Source organism: Haemaphysalis longicornis, unplaced genomic scaffold (genome assembly GCF_048455015.1).
Source record: "Haemaphysalis longicornis isolate Haplotype H1 unplaced genomic scaffold, Haemaphysalis longicornis Haplotype H1 scaffold_1, whole genome shotgun sequence".
NCBI classification, from domain to species: Eukaryota; Metazoa; Arthropoda; class Arachnida; order Ixodida; family Ixodidae; genus Haemaphysalis; species Haemaphysalis longicornis.
The window spans coordinates 355,331,430-355,351,429 of record NW_027526203.1 but is presented as its reverse complement, the minus strand read 5'-3'; the positions used below and the strand labels follow the sequence as shown (position 1 = coordinate 355,351,429).

General features: G+C 51.5%; 1 protein-coding gene across 1 annotated transcript; it reads right to left on the bottom strand.

Moving 5' to 3' along the window:
* Nucleotides 1-829: 829 nt before the first annotated feature.
* LOC144154938 (hormone receptor 4-like) lies at nt 830-19,592 on the bottom strand. The gene is made up of 6 exons (XM_077686080.1): nt 18,620-19,592; nt 18,160-18,308; nt 10,411-10,472; nt 8,083-8,351; nt 7,337-8,028; nt 830-7,282 (listed from the first exon to the last, which is right to left on the bottom strand). The coding sequence occupies exons 1-6, from the start codon at nt 19,588-19,590 to the stop codon at nt 7,074-7,076; spliced, it is 2,352 nt and encodes a 783-aa protein (XP_077542206.1). The 5' UTR covers nt 19,591-19,592; the 3' UTR covers nt 830-7,073.
* Nucleotides 19,593-20,000: the final 408 nt, after the last annotated feature.

The following is a 20,000-nucleotide window of genomic DNA, read 5'->3' as shown; positions in this document are numbered from 1 at the left end:
GGGTGCACCCCTGCACATAGGGTCTTCTTGCGGGGAAGCAACCTTAAGTGCTAAATTGTACGTTATACTTAGGGTTGTTCGTTTTCGGGTTTTATATTTTAATACGAAAGTGTTTTATGCCGCGATACACCAAGAATTCACTGGCGGCATATCCGTCAAGGAAATGACGCCAGTACACCTTTGCCGAAGCGACCCGCCAGCAGGACGCCGCTCGCCAAGCACACACACAAGACAGCCGCCGACCGCAAATGATGCTCAGCTGCAGATTTCGCTGCACATTTCACTTTCCTGTTTTACTGATTACTATGACAGGGGAATCAACCACAGTTTTTATTTATTTATTTATTTATTTATTTATTTATTTATTTATTTATTTATTTATTTATTTATTTATTTATTTATTTATTTATTTATTTATTTATTAGCTGAGTGTAGGAGAAACGCGAAGTTCGACAAAATCACTCGTGCTTAACAGTTATAGGACACTTACAGGAAAAGGTTAAACTCAAGAGGTATGCCTGCATTAGGAGGTCCCGGTACGGTATCCGAATGTCGCACCTACAACCGAGTGCTGTTATATTTCTGCAAACATTTCCAACTCGAGTTGAGAAAGAGAAGAGAGCCACGCCCGTTAACGCACCGCTCGGTTCCCCGCGCGAGCTTGCACGAATGGCGAGCTCATCAGCACGACGCACTCACATCGCCGCCGGCCGTGCATGCCTCTGACGCTCCGGCCGATGAGGGGCAACGCCGGGCCGGGCTGACGGCGAGAGAAAGGGGCAGGACGCAGGGGGTCTACTCTTCTTCATAATTTATTTAGAAGGTCAAAACTAAGGGGGAAAATAAAGGAAAAACACAAGCGACCCATTCACAGAAACAACGGGCGCGCCGAATTGAGAGCACATTTTCACCTCCTTCTCTGTGATATCGCCATCGTCAGGGGTGTCGGCCGCGGGTGCGACCGGCAAAACGAGAACAAAAACAATTCGAGCGAAAAGAAAAGGCACTCTACTCAGAAAAATTCACAGAGAACAAACAATGTACATCCAAGAATCTTTAACGTCGCTATCAAACACAAGCCCTTCGTACACTATGTATATAGTATTTTTTTTTTATATATGTATAAAACACCAGCTGTACAGTACACGGCAAAAAGAAAGATACATTTCTTGACGTGTTGCTTTATTTCTTGCTCGTGTCCATTTGAAAATGTAGAAACGAAAGTCTTTGTACAAAGCGAGAAACACAGCGATCCGCCAGATGAGTGAAAAGACACAGTGGGAGTACAGGGCGTTTTTCTTCGGCTGCAAAAGAAGTGTCCAGAAATGGGGCCAGAGGTCGGGGGGTAGCAAGTTGTTCTCAAGCTACATTGCTCATCTTGCTTGCTTCTTCGGATTTAGCGGCCGTTAATAACAAATAATAGCAAAAACTGATAATTTTCGCTAACGTCAAAATATAACTCCAGTTTGTTCTAACGAGGCGCAGTGGACCGCAATGAAGGCAATCTTAAATAGAGGCGTCTCGAAACACGTTTCCGCTCCCGGAAGCGCTTGAAATCATTTCGGCGGCATCCCGTTGCCACGGCGACCGAAAGGCTATCCGCGCCTCAGATTCATTGTCGACAGCACGCTCGATGAAATGGCATGATAATGAAACCACTGGGCGAAAGCTGCGATGGCGCACTGCGCGAAAATCAAGCATGCAGCTGACTGGACAACAAAGCTTCCTGGGGTGCCCAAATTCTTTCGGCTCTTCCGGGAAGCGAAGGTGCTGTCCGCGAACGTAAGCAAAAAGAATAAGAATTTGGTTTGAGGATTGATTGTTGCATGCGTTCGGGTGCTCCAATTGAGACACTGCAGGTATTTGCTCGCTTTATTTGATATAGAGTCATATCCACTTAATACGCTTTCCCTGTGGCCACCGGTAACGTAAGGAACGAACGAGGCAAAGCTAACATCGAACAAATGAAACACAAGTTTCATTTCTGCTTTTTTTTAAAACTGAAGCGAATAAAAACAACATCCTATATTGTGCGAGTTCAAACAGTCCGCACAGTGAGTTATTATTTTTTGTCTGCATCACGTTTGTAATCGTGTTATTACGTTTGTGCTTTCACATGCACAAACCAGCGGGTCTATTGCGATTCACTCGTACACTAAAAAAAAAAAGCACGGCGTTTGAAGGCAGTTACTTGCTCTTATTACTGGCTACATAGGCGCTTTGTTGTTCTTACACTAACACCGGGAACAGTTACCTATGTTTTGCAGCTTCGTAGGGTGAGTTTGTAGCGCTTTCAGTACGGAAATTTTCGTCTTGTCCTGTAAGGTTTTTGGAAACCGGGCATTTCGGGCAGTTCGATCAGAGACACTGTAAAAATGAAGTACTCTGCCGTTCGTCGTCTCAGCGAAGGTGCACTTTGGGTCGGTTTTCACTGTGCCTCCGCGAGTGGGGTTGTCGCACTGTTTTGTCGCTCACAACATTAGGACGCCGTGACGTCAAGCGCCTTTCATGACAATGTGTTTCTAATAGTGAACACGACCACGGTCGGCGATAAGTCTCGGTGTAGCGAAAAAGAAAAAAAAAAACAGAAGAGTGAAACTTGAGGCACGCAGTATGACATCCATGCTTCGCTCACGACTATGTACAAACAGGTTTACAGCGCAACAAATCACGTGGCATTGTCACTAAGCCCGCATCCAGTTTAGAGAAACGAGCGCCCACTGGGCCGTCTCCTGGCTGCGTCCTTCTGACATCTTGCTCGTTTCTCTAAATAGAAGGGGGGAAAAAGGGGGACGTGCTTAAGGGAGACAAAGAAACCGGTTACATTCATCCGTCCGCAAACCGGGAAACATTAGCGAGGCCTAAATTGTGTTTGTTTTTATTTATTTTATTTTTTCGCCTCTCTAGTTTCACACCAATCGCATGCATCGCGCGACTCAGCTCCGTCGAATGCTTCGTCGCGTTTCGCAGCTTCTCCAGCCCTTTCTGCTTTTGTCGTTACTCGTTTCGCGAACAAAAGGGAAGCTAGAACGAAGACGACGACTACCGAGCGACCGGGGAGCAACGCCAGAGCTCGTGGATGGAGTGGGCCGCTTCGTGCGTCCCTCGCTAAGCTGCGACCGACGCGGGGCCTCCGGATGGGCGTACGAGTGACGAGACGGACAGGCGTGTCTTCGTGCGTGTGCGCTGACAAGGGTCACGCGTCGCTCTTTCATTCATGCATCCACTCCTCATTCCTACGTAAAAAAGCGCTCTCTCGTAAACGTATATCTCTGCCCTCTCTCGCGTCGTTTTTTTTTTTTCCATCTCTCTTTAGTTCTTTCTCTCTGGCCCGACCTCTGTTCTTTTGTATACATAAACCTTTCTTTATATATTCATATTTGTATATTCATATTTATATATATATATTTATATATAAGAATGTGGCGAAGACGATAAAGGCAGTAAAAAAATCTTTTTTTGACTAGGGTGGGTGTAGTACACGATTGTGAAGGAAAGGGGGAGGGGGAAGGCAATAACGCGGCTCACTGGGAGGAGAGCGTCCTTTGCGTTTCACACCAAACGGCCACCAACAACAATAACGACCAGAAGGCAAAAAATGTAAAAAAAAAGACTAAATGTAACCACGACAAAAAACACAAAGCCAACAATGCGCTTGTCCTCTCACGTAATAGTAATAATTATAATAACGCGTCGCAATGATAAAAAAAACAGGCAGGAAAAAAAAAAGAACAACGTCGCGTCGCTGTCGAAGCAGCAGACTCCACCAACAACGACGTGGCCAACAACAAATTTCTGCCCGAAATGCCGCGCAAACGCAAGGGGACAGCGAGGACAAGAGCGCGGGTCACCGCAGGCCGTCGGGCGCCGGGTGGGAAGGGCCCGGCCCATGCTATCCACACTTGCGAGACACGTCTGCTAGGAGCGCACAACAACACTCAGGGGTACGGTAGCATGCAGACACATAACCGGCCGCAGCCGTGACATGCCGCAGGACACATCCTTCCAAGGTCGGCGCTTTTAGCTGACTGGCGCGCCATCCCGTTCCCCGAAGGTGGCTGCCACCGCACCCGTGATAGCGCTTGCGTGGTGGCGTAGGGCACCGGCACCTACTTGCGTTTCCGCCACATCTCTCACGCCTGTATTTTGTCCCTCGTTATTGCTGCGCGTAAGCTAGTTTAACGAATAACGTTCTGTAACGAATAACTCAAGTTTCACCCGAGCACTTCCGGCCAGGATAATGGTATCTGAGCCAGACAACGGCCTCCCCCTGTGGCAAATTTGGAGCCGTACTATCCTTTGAAACCGCTTTATACAGCAAGTGGGGTTGAATGCAGAGGCGTTGAACTTTTAGACGTGCTATGTTTGAAACAGCTCTGTGCGGCTAGTGAAGCTGACTTCAGTGTCATTGAAGATTTACTTGTGTCGGGTGGGCGCAACCATGCTGCGGTAGGTGTCAAATTTAGCGTGTGTTCGTACCTGCTCTGGCCTCAGTGCCGGGCCGGGTTTGTGGCGTAAACTGAGCGGCACCCACGTCAGACAAAATGCTGCAACTGGTGGCCCTGGAAAGGGGGGGGATTCACTTTGAACTAGCGACGAACACGCGTGGCCTGATCTCGCCGGGCCGTTGAAAAGTGTGTCCTGCATGCCTGGCAGCGGCACGTAAGCGCGCCCGCGAGGGGGACGACGATGTCCGGCACCGGTGGCGGCGGCCGCGCACGCGCTGGCCAGCGACGCAGCAGCGACGCCGCACCCGTGCGGGCCTTGGCTGGACTAAAGCGGCGTCACTAGCAACACCGTGGTGGAACATGCACATGGAAAGCTTACAAAGGCAGTGGTCAGAAAGTTCATTCGGCAGTATTTCTTGTTGCTGGTTGCACTCCGCAGAGTGGGAAAGGCGAAAGAAAGTATCCGTCCAAGCTTCTCTTGTCGTCGTCTTGTGCGCTCTTCTCCCTTTTTTTTCTTTTTGGTCGTTATAAAAAGAACAAAGAAAAAGAGACTACGAACAGTCACCGTCGCCTACACTTTTGCCATTGTCTTTCTCGTCCAGGGGCAAACAATGCAGGCTTTTTCCAGGGACAGCCTCCCATTGGCTGTCCCATCATGGCGCCGAGGTCCAGCCCAGACCTCGCCACTGGCAGCGTGGTATCAACAAGCAACGAAGAGAAGGCGATTGCGCGGGAACCGCTCGGCCAGGAGAGCCCTGGGAACACGGGGAGGCCTTTGATTTCGCCTGCTCGTGTTCCGTCCGGTGTCCACGGGCCGTTTGGCACTTCGCGAGGGGACAAGTCGCGGATGGTTGATGAGGGTGCGGGACCGGATTGTGACTCGTATACGGGTGCTCACAATAAATAGACTAGCAAGATGGGCGCCCCTCAAAACGGAGGCTCGCGGACGCGCTAACAAAACCTTCCCAGGGGAGCGAAGAAATGCGCCCGCCGTCCAGTGGGTGACGATACGATGATTGCCTATGATACAATGTGTTGTTCTTTTGCGGCTGCTGTGGAATCTGCGCGCCCTCGTGGAGACCCGTCCGTTGGCAGCAAACCTCGCTTTATCGCAGCTGTCTCTGACAAAATCCTGCGAGAACGCAAAACGCTATCTTCCCAACAACGCAGTGGCCCTCGCTCTTTCGTTTTTTGTGAACAGGCCTTTCGGTCCGCAGTTCGTTATTGACCCCGACTGTAGCGTAAAGGCTTCTAGCAGAAAGGCTGACGTAGCAGCCTGCATGTTCGCACGTTAGCTCAGCGGCTCAGGCAGCGGAATGGAGTCTGTGGGCAACAGCGGCACCCGCCATAGCCCTCGCGAATATTTCAGCAAGCTTGGGCGAATGGCCTTATTTTTTTCTTGGTTCAATCACGCGTGCCCTGAGTAAGCTCATTGTGCCAGCCCAGCGGCCTCACCAGAATCTGCTGGTAACCAACGGCGTGTGCGCGTCGACTTCTGAAGCGTGGTTTTTCCCTACTACAACCCTGCCCCGGGAGAAGTGAAACCTGCAGTCATTCCTACAAAACGAAAAACTAGTCTCCTTGCTTGGTTTCCTCATTGTATGCCACCGTTGCCAAAGTTGGTTAAAATTAATAGCCGTCTGTCAATTACATATTTTTCTAATTACCAGACTGTCAGTAATTTCTGAAAACATAAATACGTGCAATTACAGCTTTCGTTACACTTGAGATTCTATGAGGAAATTGTGTAGCCTCCCCGAATGCCTTCGATTGACCGATACGCGCAGCCAACAACAAAATTTCGGCGAATGACAATGTCGAGCATGCAATCTGACTAAAAAGATTGGTCAGCACTGTGGCATCGCGCAATGCAAGTATGAATTTCTGCATTGCGCGGCACCACAGTGCAGATCGCACTTTCAGTCAAATTTCACGCACGCCGCTGTCACTCGCCAAATTTGCGTTGTTGGCGGCAAGGATTTGTCACTCTAGTGCGTTGTGGTGAAGCTGAATCACATGCTTTCCTTAGAGTGTAATAATTTTAAATTGTTTTTTCTTTGCTTGTTTAGAAGCTAACGTTTGCTGCGATTACATATACCGCATAATTTATTGATAGAGTAGCCAATGGTGTTTCCAAAATGCGATGGTTGGAAGAGCCTAGACACTCTGTACTTGGTAGGGCGCCCCTCAGCGACGCTTTATCCGTAGGTGGCCTACTGCAAGCTAGGATAGAACATCCTCCCTGTCTGCACGAGAGTAGACCGTAGAACGGCCAAATCTACGTGACCTGAGCCGGGATATTATGCGTTGCTGATGTCGAAACGAGCCTGCGCAGTTGTTTTCGTCCCGACCGAGCGCCTTTGAGCGCATGAAAACGTTTCGGATGCCACGTACTCGCTCACAGTATCCACAGCCTATTTGGAAGGCAAATGAGAATTCGACTCTCCTGGTGGTAGGACGCCCAGGACGACGGGAGAACGGGGGCCCGTTTGTTCCGCGGCCAAGGAGTGCCGGCGTTTTGCTTCTCAGGCGGAGCGAAGGGAGCACGGGCGAGGTTTGTCTCCGGCGGGGTTGGCGAGCGGGTCCCGCGCAATCGGGTCTCCGGTATCACACAGGGGCTCCCGACTATCTGGTGATGGACGAGTTGAGGAGGAAGGGCACGTAGAACATCTTGCTGTGTAAGAGCAGCGCAGCGGCCGCCTGGATGTCCGGTAACCGCGCCAGAAGGTCGGTGAAGCGCGAACTCTGGTTCGGGAACCGCTGCTCGGTGAAGACACGCAGTGCGGCCAGGTAACGCTCCTGGATGGTCTCCAGCTGCCGCTGGCTTGGGTCCTCTGGAACGGGGTGGCGAGTCAGGGGCGCCGCGCCAGGGGGCGGCTGGCACTCACCATAGCTGAGCATGATGACCACCTTCAAGCAGACGTACTCCTCGAGGCATAGGCGAGCCTTGCGCAGCTCGCTGGCCAGGCCGGTCATCTGGTCGACCAAGGGCACCGCCTCGCTGGGAAGCTGGACCAGCGTGACTGGCTGGCCCATGAGCGCGGCTAGTGTGCGCTGCAGCTCGCAGAGTGCCGCGGCCGTCTCGCGGCTCACGTCGGCTGGTGGAGAGTTGGGCCCGTCCGACGAGGCCGATGACGAGCACGACGAGGAGCCCACGCGCGCCGGCAGTTGGATGGCCTGATAGGCGGCCGTCGTGAGCACCACCAGCTCGTGCCACTTGTGCGCCAGTAGCTGCGTGTGCACGGCCAGCGGGATCTCGGCGTAGAACGGCAGCCGCTTTGTCCACTGCACCAGCTTGTGCACGATCTTGTCGGCTATCTGGCGCAGCTTGCGCGACAGGTCCTCCCAGTCGTTGAGCAGGTCACGCATGTTGTTGAGCGTCGCCACGTCCTCGAAGTCGTCGCACTCAATGAGCTGCTCGATCATGGCGGCCGCCTGCTCGGCACTCAGCGTGCGCCGCTCCGGTCGCGGCTGCTGCTGCTGTTCCAGAACAGCGTGCCGCAAGTGCATCACCTCGGAGGGACTGGTCAGCGCCGTCTTCAGGATGCCGCCATTCACCCAGTCCGAGCTTTGGTGGTACCTGCGAAAGAGTCGCTCTCAGCACACGCCGGCTCGCTCGCCTCGCCCGTCTTACCTGGCCGACGAGGAGAGGACCCCGTTGGTGGTTGTGGTCGTCGTGGTCGACGTGGTGGTCGCACTGGCCGTGGTGGCTGTAGCGGCTGCGGCTGCGGCCAGGGGAAGGAGCGCCTTGGGGCCCTGCAGCATGAGTGCGGCTCCCTTGGCGGTGGCCGCTTCGGCCGGCGGGGACTTGGCCTCCGCGGGGGCCTTGACACCCGGCGCGGGCTCCGGGCGAAGCAGCAGCTGTCCGTTCTTGGGACCTTTCTTGTGCTTCTTGTACTTGACCTGCGACAGCCACACGAGGAGCGGAAGAGCGTCCGCCGAACATGCAGCCCCGGATTGGGGCGGTTCTCTCTGCTGCTATTGTGACCTATCTGTCTGCACCTGCTCTCGCTCCACGAGATGAACCTCACCAATGCTGGCTCGCTTGTTCATTTTTTCCCCCCTTTACCCGATGTTTCCGAACAGCAGACAGCTCAATAGAAAATTCGCACAAACTGTGCTTAATTTTCTTCGCAAGAGGTGAAAGTAAATGAAAAGGATAGATTTCCTTCTCAGACGCCATTCTGACACGAAGAGCCCTAACCGTCTAGTTAGCTGTTTTGAGGCCTTGCTCATCCCGCGCAGTGCGCTGAAGAGCTTCCAGGAATAGCCTTTACGTTGGTGGTTATACGTGGCATTTCTAATTCTTTCAGGCCATGGTAATATTTACCAATTTTGCTTTTGATTCACTTGAGTCTCAAGTATTTTAACTCATACAACAAAAACAGTAAATACTTGTGGTTCTCTGTTTAAACCTTTCCCGCCACTATACGTCACGTGGCCGTCCGTCTCTGTGAATTACTACGAACATTAGTGTGTTTTTCAAGCGTTAGCCTGAGCACATGCAGTCGCAAAAGGTCGAGAAAATTCACTAATTTCTCCCCCAGCAGCAAACGCCGGCTACCTCCACTGACCGCATTGTCAGTCCTGTGCAGTGGTCAGCATTGACAGCGAGCCGCTCTTACTGACATTTTTGCGACGTAAGCGTCTCTGGCTCAGTATATGTTCCGTCTGCTTGCTTTTCCGGGTGATTCTTCATTCATTTTTTCCCTGGGAAATCGCGACAATTCATCGGCAAAGAACAACTCACGGCTTTCCAAAAACCTCACATCCCGGTTTTGCAAAGGCTTTCCCACATCAGGGGTAAGTGCGTGGCGAAGCCAGCTTGTAAGGGACTCCCGTTCTTTCGCAGGAGACACCTGGGTAGGTCGTACCAAAGAGAGTGAAGACCGACGGCACATACGGTTGTTTCCCTCTTAGCCTGCATTCGGTACAAACGCTCAACACCGCTTGCGTTCGCTCGTCTTTTTCCTGCGGGGAGGCTGCATAGTTACGCCTATTCAGTTATCTTAGCTATTGAGGTTCTCGATATCCTTATATTCGAGCTGTCTTGAAACAGCCGTATTTACGCGTTAAGTAAAGGAGGCAGCCGCATTAAAACGCATCGCAAAAACTGAGCAGGGCTCTGCCGAAATTTTTTCACCAATACAAGTCAGACCATTCCAACTTTTGCGATGCCTTCCTTTTTTCTTGCTAATGCCTGCAGAGAAAAAATGGTACAAAATACATCTATTTCTTTAAACTCTTGTAGTACACGATTTTATGAGCCATAAACAATTCTGGTTTATGTTACATGGATGAAGACATATGCGTATAAAATAGATATAAAATGAGAATCACTAGCGTAAAACGTTTTGAGAGCACCGGTTTTACACAATTTATAAAGTACCGTTGTTGTTCTAGACAGCTCACAAGAAATTTGCCCTAATACTTGCCGATATGAAGCTTTTTTTAGCCGATGGCACTAACGGCGCGTTAAAATTTGTCACCAATGTTATGGACTCTTTTAACTTAAACCAAGGATCAGTTCTGTATGACTATTCATTGCAATAAATTTGCCGTTTTGCGGATGCTGTGGTGTAATATTTAATCATGGGGACAGCAGTATAAGCCAACAAAGAAAATGCCTCATTTATTTCCTTTTAGCTTGGGCAGTAATAACAAAGCCGGCTGTGCACTATGCAGAATTCTTTATAGTAATGACCTTTAAAGAGTTAGGGAGAGATTTCTGTAGTCAAGCATCTATTTGTGATCTTCGCCACATGACCACATCATGGCCCTGTACATGGTCGTTCATGCGACCTGATTCTTAGTCTGCTATTTTTCTTCTACCTCTGGCATTCGTGCTCTCTTCATATAACACTAATACGTTTCTACACGTCCCGTTGCGAAGAAACTTGGGGTTGGCGCGTTCGTTAAAGAATGCACGAAAGAAAATCTTGATGAACCAGAGCCCACTCACCTTGTACAAGTTGTATACAGCTCCCGAATTTCTTCCACCGGGCATGCGGTCTTCTCGGACAGCTGGAACAAATTTCGGACGACTGTGAGCCTATGTAGTCAGCGTGCACTTTCTTCTGTTATTGCGGCCGATATACAAGGTACCTGAACAATTCTTTCAGCCAAAAAAATACATGTGAGTGTTTTTGCGCCTTTTCAAGATGAACTTAAACCAACTCACCCAGGCCTCCGTATTGGTGAGCTATGAGATGTCACAACAGGTTTGCCAGAAAGCTAGGAACACCCATCAGACCACAAGGCGAATAATTAACTGAGGACGACTAAGCCATGACGATGGTATTGAAGGTTCGGGACGCCATTCTGGCAGCTGTGGGGTTGTATGGGGCTCTCAAGGGCCAATAAGCCAGAAATGAGGCATCAGACGCGACAGGGAGAAATTGCTGACACATCTGAGAAGAGACCTTTTACCACCACTACCGTATCGAGAGTGTACCTGAGATGGTGTAAGCGGCTCCGAAGTGTCCGCAATCTATACGGGACTACACGGGGTCTCGCAAAGAACTGGCCAAAGAGCCAGAAATTTCCGGCACCTTCTGGACTCTCATATGGAGCATGAAGTCAAGAAAACTATATATGCGCAAGTTTGTTCAGCTTTAACGAACACATTCAGGTTGGTTGAATTATTTTCCCAATTGTCTTTGGGTTCCTTAAGCAGTTTATGACGGCACGTTAAAACGCACATTCGGACGGTCTGCGGGCCTGTATAATAAACCTCATACCCCATAATTAACGCTGGAAGTATTTAAACCCGGTGATCTCGCCATCTGCGAGCCGACTATGGGGACAAGCTATTTTGATGCGTTCCTTTCGTCTTATGTTACGTGTCAAACTAAGATGTAACACAAATCCGTTAAGGCAGAGCCTATAGGGTCACTAACGAACACACCAGCGGTCTAGATTAAATAGTCTCGTTTGCCAAACAGGCGCAGCGCATACGAGTCGATACATGTCTTCACGATGGCCTGGACTAGGGCTATTTTAACAATAAAGTTTTTTTCTCTTTCTCCCCGATAATATGTACAGTCTTTGTCAAAATTTTCTAGGCCAAGCTTGAGTGCGCAGGCCACCAAAAATTCAATGCACAAGCTTACGTCCTGAACAAGGCTTAAACGTTTTATGCCGAAAAGCTAGAGAAAACACCGTCCTTTCTCACTGTCCTAAAATAGTTTGGTCACATTTAAAGGTAAAGCTTATTCTTTGAATTCTTTGTGGTCCAGTAGGCTTAGGTTTGGCCTAGAAAATTTTGACAAGGGGTGTACGAAGGTGCTGTATTCAGCGGAAGTAACCAGGCCGTTCGATGCACAGCGCTTCTTTTGTACTTGGTCTTTCTGTTTCCAGCTAGCTTCTCCTGACCTCAATTAATTGCCGCTGTTGTCTGCGGCACATTTGCGAAGAGGGCTTCAGACTTCAGTCTGCCTTGCTAGCTCGAAATTGCCCTTTCAGCGGCCACCTTTGTCGGCGCATCACGTTTTCATCAGATTGTGCCAAGACGTTTTGGACTGACCAACCAAGCATACAAATGCCTCTTGGCTTAATTGGTTCTTCTTGACACTTAATTAAGCGCGCGTAATGAATTTGTCAGATAGGTCCGCTCCTTGTTTCTTTCTTATAAAATTCATTCCCGTTCGCTCAGTTGGTAGAGACGAGGTTGGAAAGTAAACTCAAACGTGACAGAAAGAAAAATAAAACCGGCAAAGAAACAATCGAAAACAATAGGCTTCTCCACTTTTGCCTGTATAGGCTTTTCGCCCACTTTCTGTGCACGCCGTTGTGTGCGTATGTCAGTATACGTCTGTGGGTGTGCTTTTGCGTATGTTCGCATGCGTGCAGGACAGTCATGGACAAATGAAATGCGAACACAAAAATACGAACCAGAACGCACAAACAGCGCGATTTCTTTCCATGCAGGTCGAATTGTCACATGGCTTTATTACAGTATCAAAGTTGGGAAATCTGGCTTTCAATATATACCAAGAGCGCGCCATTATTTGACCTCCGCGAACAGTATTTTTTTCAATTTTTCGTGCTCTGGTTCATTTGTCCATGACTGTACATGCGCCAGTATGCGTGTACGTGCGTATATGTGTGCGTGTATGGGCCACGAGAAATGAATACAAAGAGCAAAATCTTTAAAAAGAGCAAAGAATACAATCTTTCGCTGCACTCGTCACAGAAGGATATCTACCGTCAAAAACACAGCTGAAGTGGGAGAGCCAATAGCAACTCGAGCAAGTGCAGGTACATCCGTCAGAAGGTGTAAAAAGACATGAACGCATTCGACAGTGTTCCCAGAATGCTTTCAAAGTACCGGGGAGCGACGGAAGTCGAAGCTTGGGCAGCGAACCACGCGCTAACGCAGCCCCTGCACCCCACCTTCCGCCACCATGCCGCAGATCCTAGAGCGAGCGGTGCCGAGCCATCGGCTGTCCAGCTGCAGGCTTATTGGAGCTCACGCCTTGCTGGCATCACGAAGCAGAGAGGCTCATGTAGGATATTCTGCGGTGGCACTGTGAAGCTGGCCCCGGATCCCGACAGTGATCATCAGTAGCATCCACCCGTCCACGCCTGAGTTATCAGCTTCGCGCTGCACGGCACAGACGATGTGCGAAGCCGAGCGCGCCGCTTCAAGGGCGCTCTCTTGCAGTATGGGCCGCTAGGGTGACGTTCCGAAGGAGACCTACAGGTGTTTCCGCCCGCAATACGTATCGCGGGACGTGGGGGGATGCAAAAGGACTGAGCCTCGGTCGGGGAAAACCGTACGAACGCACAGCCGCATGCCATTCTACGACATAAGCAGTAGACGCACAAAACCCCCTTTTTCCCCGAAAACGGCACGCTTTTCTTGTCGTAGAGCGAATGAAAAATTGGATGTCATCTTTGCCGGGCCGCATAGCGCAAAGGCCCATGAGCGGTGGAGGACATGGTACGTGCGCTGCCATGGCACGGCCGCTTCTTTGCCACCATCCGGCCTCTACCATTCCGCTGTGGCAAACTGGTGGGAAGAGCGCGTCACCGCTGTTGGCCGACGATGAGCTGGCATGCGCGAAGCTTACCGGTAGTGTGTCGCGTACTGCGCCATGTGCCTGTAGCGCTCCCATGTCATCCTCCTTTCGGTGGCTGTTTGGCCTAACTTGATTGATTGATTGTAGGGTTTAACGCGCCGACGCAACGCAGGCGATGAGGCGCGCCATGGTGGAGGGCTCCGGATTAATTTCGCCCACCTGGGGATCTTTAACGTGCGCCGAAATCTCGTACACACGGGCGTTTTTGCTTTTCGCCTCCATCAGAAAAGCGGCCGCCGCGGCCGGGAATCGAACCCGCGACCTCGTGCTCAGCAGCACAACGACTTAGCCACTGAGCCACCGCGGCGGGTGTTTGGCCTACCTGAGATTAGAAATGAAGCAAAAAACCATAGCTTGTCGAAATTTGTCACGACACGCCATAGAGAATAATCCTTGGTGATTTAGCTAACCTCGGGTACTTTAAGGTGTCCGTCACCAGAAATACGGCTGGCTCACCAGAAGTCGGGCCCGCAACAGTCCGCACTTGTACGCAGCTTCGGATTGCCTTGGCCATCATGGTGGCTGGTTCGTAAATATCACCAAACTCCGCCGAGCGGTGTCAAATAGTGCGTAGCACAAATTTAACGCTTAGTCTAGTTTCTAATTGAGACTTGTGTTATCTATTTTAGTACGTACCTTTTGTATTTGAGAGGAAAATAAGTTATACTCAGTTTTTATTTTATACAATGGGCGGTGTTGCCAGCGCTATAAAGGCGGACACACAGAAGTGAGTGGGGTTAGAACCTAAGCCCGCTAAATGAGGCGCCTCGATCACTCTGCCCTGGAACACGCTGTTGGCAGTAAGCGATGCGCAAACTGATCGAAAAGCATTTCATTAGTGACGCAGCCTGCATTGTCAGGCACGCTTTTCTCTGGCACACACCGCTTAGACTTTCTCCATCCCTCCTTTCTTTGGCCTTCTTATAAATCTGGCTTGGAATCTCTGGCTTGGGCCACAGTCCGGAATTCGTGCCGCTTTATTCCACCTCGTCGCGCCGAAAGAGCACTTTCTACTCTCGGCACAGCGTTGACGGACCAACTGTGGCCCGTGCACTTTCGCAGAATGGTGTGCGTGCGACCAATGCGCCGCTGTTCCTGCGTCCCTAAGCAGCTCCGCGCACGCGACAGGCGTTCTCTGGGTTGCACGGTCTGCTGCCACATGGGGGGAAAGCGACAACGCTCTACACAGTGACGTCTCCCCCCGCTGGGCGACCCGGTCGCCTTCGTGGAAGCTGCGGCTTGCTTGGAGCCGAGCCGACCGGGCCAAGAAAGACGTCACTCCGCGCTCCAGTGGCTTCGCTCCGACGAGGGAGACTTGGGAGGAAGGCTCACCCTCGCCGAGTGTTTGGCCGCTCAGAGGCCTTCCTCCTCGGAAGCGATGTAATTAAGACGTGACCGTCATCTGGTCGCGCCCCCATTCTCTGCTTCCTGTACACCGGCCGCGTTCGGTTCGTGAACAGTTCGACTGCTATTTATACTCGGCCGCCATGGGCGCCGGGACTCGGCGCGTTCTCTATCCGGCCCCCGCCTTCGGGCTGCGGCAATGCTCGCACGCTGCCCGCACAGAAGCCCGCCCATGCAATCGTGTCTTTATTGGCGCAGCGACACCGAGTGCGACGATTCTCATTGCCAAGCTGGTTCTCACTGCACACGCGCTGCTCGTCGAGAATGGCAGGCCTAGTGCGAGATGATGCGGGCGAAGAGAAATCGTGCCTAAAAAACGAAGACATTTTGGTCGTTTGCCACTTTCGCTGTGGATTCACCCGACCAGAGGAAATGTTTTACAAACAATTGATTTCGCAGGGGGAGAAGTTAGTGCATCGGGAAAAACATATCCAACCGCTAAGAATGAGTCGTGTGAGCACGCACGCTGACATGTGACCTTAACTGTAAATCCTGCAGAGAAAACATGGCCGCATTAAATTAAGGCACCAGTTGGGATTGACGGGGAGAGCTGAAATAGATGCGGCCACATTGTATCAGGCTGGCCCCGTGTTTATGAGCTGTGAGCAATTCGTGGCGATGGCAATAAATGAAGAAACATTTTTAAAACCCAGCTACCTTGAGAGATATTTTCGGTCAGCAGTGGGCCTGCATGAGATATAATGTGGCTTGAAGTTCATCATATAAAGCCTGCAGTGGTGTGCTCGGATGCAGTCGGTCTAAATTAAAGGCGATTTGGGTGATGCATATCGGATGCAGGGGTCTCTTATGGCACGTGAGAAGCTCCTTTGTATGCACTGCTTTAACGCAGGAGCTTATTTACTGTCACTCCGAAGATTCGCTTCGCGGGAGTATGTATGAAGGCAGTCAATCAAGAGCGTGTACCATCGTAAAATGAATGTACCGCTGTTTCAAAACATCGGAATGCCTGAGCGGTGGCATAGACGGAGCGTTGCTAGACAACGACGGTCTGCTGGAACATTAAACATCTTAATCAGGGACATATATATCCTTAATAAAAAGTCAATAACGCTTCCATGCTTCCGGCATTAAAAATTATTTACTGCCAGAAAATAATGAAACCATCAAAGGACACTATAGCTCAGAATTTATTTTTTGTTGCATTCAACGCAGATATAACAGAAAACAGCGAAACCAGACGCTAAATAAAATCTATTGGTGACACCAATGCCTGCTACATTTTTATCCTCGCTTCTATACTGGGTTCTTTTTTTAACACGAAAGTGTTTTATTCCGGGAGACACGATGATTTCAGTGACGTCATACCCGTCACGGAAATGACGCCAGTACAACGAAGCAAGCGGCCTGTAAAGGGTGCACCCCTGCACACAGTGTCTTCTTGCGGGGAAGCAACCTTTAGTACTAAAGAGTACGTTATACCAGAGTCCTTCAATAGACTCTGGTTATACTTAGGGTTAATCGACGAGATCCTGGACCAGGGCGAATTTTTCTTCAACTGCGAAGTTTCTGACAAAGCTGTATAGCTTTCATTTGTAGCCGTACGGCTGCATTCAGGTGGATGTCAAAGTTTCCTTCGCCTATAATTGGGATTGTTCGTTTTCGGGTTTCATATTTTAACACGAAAGTGTTTTATGCCGTGATGAACCAAGATTTCACTGTTGTCATATCCGTCATGAAAATGACGCCAGTACACCTTTGCCGAAGCGACCCTCCAGCAAGACGTCGCTCGCCAAGCACACCCACAAGACAGCCACTGACCCGCAAATCATGCTCAGCTGCAGATTTCGCTGCACATTTCACTTTCGTGTTTTACCGATTCCTATGACAGAGGAATCAACCACAGTTTTTACTGATCCCTTTCCCAATGAAACTTTCCTCCACGCCATACACCTTTCTTCCGACTATGCCACCTGGAAATCTGGAAATACTGTCTATTTTCATGCACCCACATGGACTGGGAATGCTCCAAATTTCCTACCCTCCAGCAGTTCCAGCAGTGACAGGTATGCTGCCCAGCTCGGACCCAACCGACCAGCTAGACCTGGTCAACCACGCCCTCCTGGCCGCTCCTGGATCAAGGAGCCCTCCCAAGGCCCGTCGACTAGCAACAAGAAAATATTAGCGTAATCTGGTCCAAATAAAGTTTACTCCTCCTCCTTCTATGATGGCCTGACACGAAGCTGCTGGTCGCCATGCAGAAACGTAACTGCCCCTGGCCAACAGCAGTCACGGCACACTTGAATTCCGAACACCTCACGTATATTGTTCCCGAACATTTTAGGCTCGGCTGTTCGAAGCGAAAACTTGCGAACGTCGTCAGGCACCTGTACATGTCATAGCAGCCGGAAGCGGCTCTGGACTTTATAACAGACTCCATAGATTACAGGCTTCAATGCTTCAGTGGCTCTTTTAGACCGCGCACTGTCTCGTTATGATGCCGCAGAGAAGTTAGAAGTTCCAGAAAGGGTTAGAACTTAGTCGTAATGAAGTTCCGTTCCGCCGCAAGCTAAGCACGTTTTTATGATCTGCTGCCGATGGTGCCGCAAGGTTATTACCTATTTTGTTATGTCACCTATTTTGCTCCATGAGCCGATTTGCCGCAAGTATAAAACAGTGTGGGCCAAAATTCAGCTACGTTCTTTAGGTTCCAGTTAGGACAGCGGCATCAGTTGGTGCAGAAAATCAGCATGCCCATTTCCTAAAACCTTAATGGGCTAAGAAGGCGGCTGGGTTGAACTCGTTCGCTGTTCATTTTGGCTCAGTGTCGTTTTCGTAACACAACTCACTTGTGGCCATGAGCAGTACTTTCGAATGCGACGTTCATACTACACGTAGTCTTTTTTCTTGGTACCCTCTGTGACGACGCAGTAGCCCTCCACTAGTGTATACGGGGTCACACGTTCAATCTCGGTCTTGCTTCTTACGCTGGCGAAAAGGCCAAATCACCAGCGTGCGTCGATTTAGGCACCCTTAATTGAACATCAGATTGCACAAAGGAATCTGTAGCTTGCCACTACGGCGTGTCCCATCGCATTTAAAACATGCTCCGCGGAGCTATTATAGAACCTTTTTTAAAGCTCGATTCCCCTCTGCGCAGTATGTGCAGAGGCACTACTAATGCAGCGGTGCAGGCGAATAAGGCGGATACAAGCGGGGACGCCCGTGGCGCGTCCCGTGGCTCGAGAGGCAAGAGGCATACGTACCGGCAAGGACCATGCCCTGTCGTAGGCACTTCTGGAAGCGGCAGTACTGGCAGCGATTCCGCTGGGCTTTGGTGATCTCACAGTTGCCGTCCGCCACACATGTGTACACACGCTTGTTCTGCACGGTCCGCTTGAAGAATCCCTTGCACCTTAGGAAAAAGCCAGGGGAAAGAACCACCATGCGAGAAGAGCGGCAGTGACCCAAGGACGCGGGCCCCGTAGCTGACCGCGCCACTGAGTCTTGCTTAGCCTGCTATACAATGAGCGACACCCCAGCTATTCTCTTTCATGAGCGCTGACTCGTTTTTACCCACTTACTAGCACATTGCGAACGCCAAGCTGCCCGAGCCCTTCCCATGAGTCCTGACATGAACGCAATTCCGAAAGCATCGATGGCAAAGCAGGCGCCCCGACAACCCCTCGCTACCCGAGGTGTACGGCGGATGCCGACTGTGCTCACCCTTCGCAGGTGATGATGCCGTAGTGGAGGCCGGTGGCCTTGTCTTCGCAGATCATGCACACCATGGGCTGGTCGTCCTCGTCGTCTGCGCCCCCTCGCGACGTGGACGGCGCCACGCCGGCGGCAACACACAGGTTCAGCGCCTGCGAGTCCGGCAGCTTGTCGGCCCAAGAGGTGGGCTCTGGCGCGTCGTCCCGGCGCCAGCTGGCCTCTTCCTCGGAGCCGGCTGCCGACGTGGACGCGCGCCGGTAGTAGATGGGCGACCGCTGGAAGGCGTACGGCGGCGCGTAGCCGTCGCGGGTCACCTCGGCCGGCGGTGCCCCAGCGGGCCAGCTGACTACTTGCGGCCGGTACATGCGCCGCAGCACCGACAGGCCCTCATCCTCCTTGGGCCGGTTGAAGGCGCTCGAGTCCGGCGTCCAGGCGCTGGCTGGGCCCGCTCGCCTTTCCTCGTCGTCCGAGTCGGCTAGCGCTGGGGCCGCTAGCCGGCTGCTGGACGCCGGGGGAGGGGACTCGTCGGGGCGCCGCGTGGGAGGCGCGCACCCATTGCCGCCTGCCGCGGGCCCCGGCTGCTGCTGCTGTTGCTGCTGCTGCTGCTGCTGCTGCTGCTGCTGCTGCTGCTGCTGCTGCTGCTGCGGCTGCTGCTGCTGCGGCTGCTGCTGCTGAGCCTGCTGCACCTGCGACTGCTGCTGCGACGGCTGATGCGGATGTGTTGGCTGCTGCTGAGACTGCTGCGGCTGCTGCTGCGACTGCTGCGGCTGCTGGTGCAACTGCTGCGGCTGTTGCGTCGGCGGCTGCTGAGACGGCGGCGGCTGCAACGGTGGTGGTGGCGGCTCCGGCGACGAGGTGTTCACATCGCCATTGTTTTCTCCGTCACTGCTGCCTCGCGAGTCCACTTTCCGTCGCTTGAGTTTGATGTCGTGAAATAGGCTCATCTTAAACAGTAGCCTGTGCAGGAGCGGGGGGAGCATACTTCCTGCTCCACGGGAGAGGGGGGGGGGGGGGGGGAAGAAACGGGGCAGCGGTCAGAACCATCGCGCACGCACACCAATCTACTGACACTCGCGTCGCGATGCTTCTATACATGCTGCACCCGTGAGTTAGTTATACGGTTTCGTACATCGTGTCGCATGCTATGACACACGGGGAACGTGTGCTTCGGAAGCGGAGTGCAACGCCACAGCTGAGTGGGGGAACCCGCGTGTGCGGCCAGAGGCTCATGAACGTAACGTTCGCGTGCGCTCCCCAAAGCAGTTTTCACTGCTCCCATTCAACCGCTACACATGACCGCACGGCACGGCACTGACAAAGGACGGTAAGTGTTTTAAGGTGCGCAACAGTTCTAGCTAGCAAGGAGCTGGCTGAGCAGTAGGAGCGACAA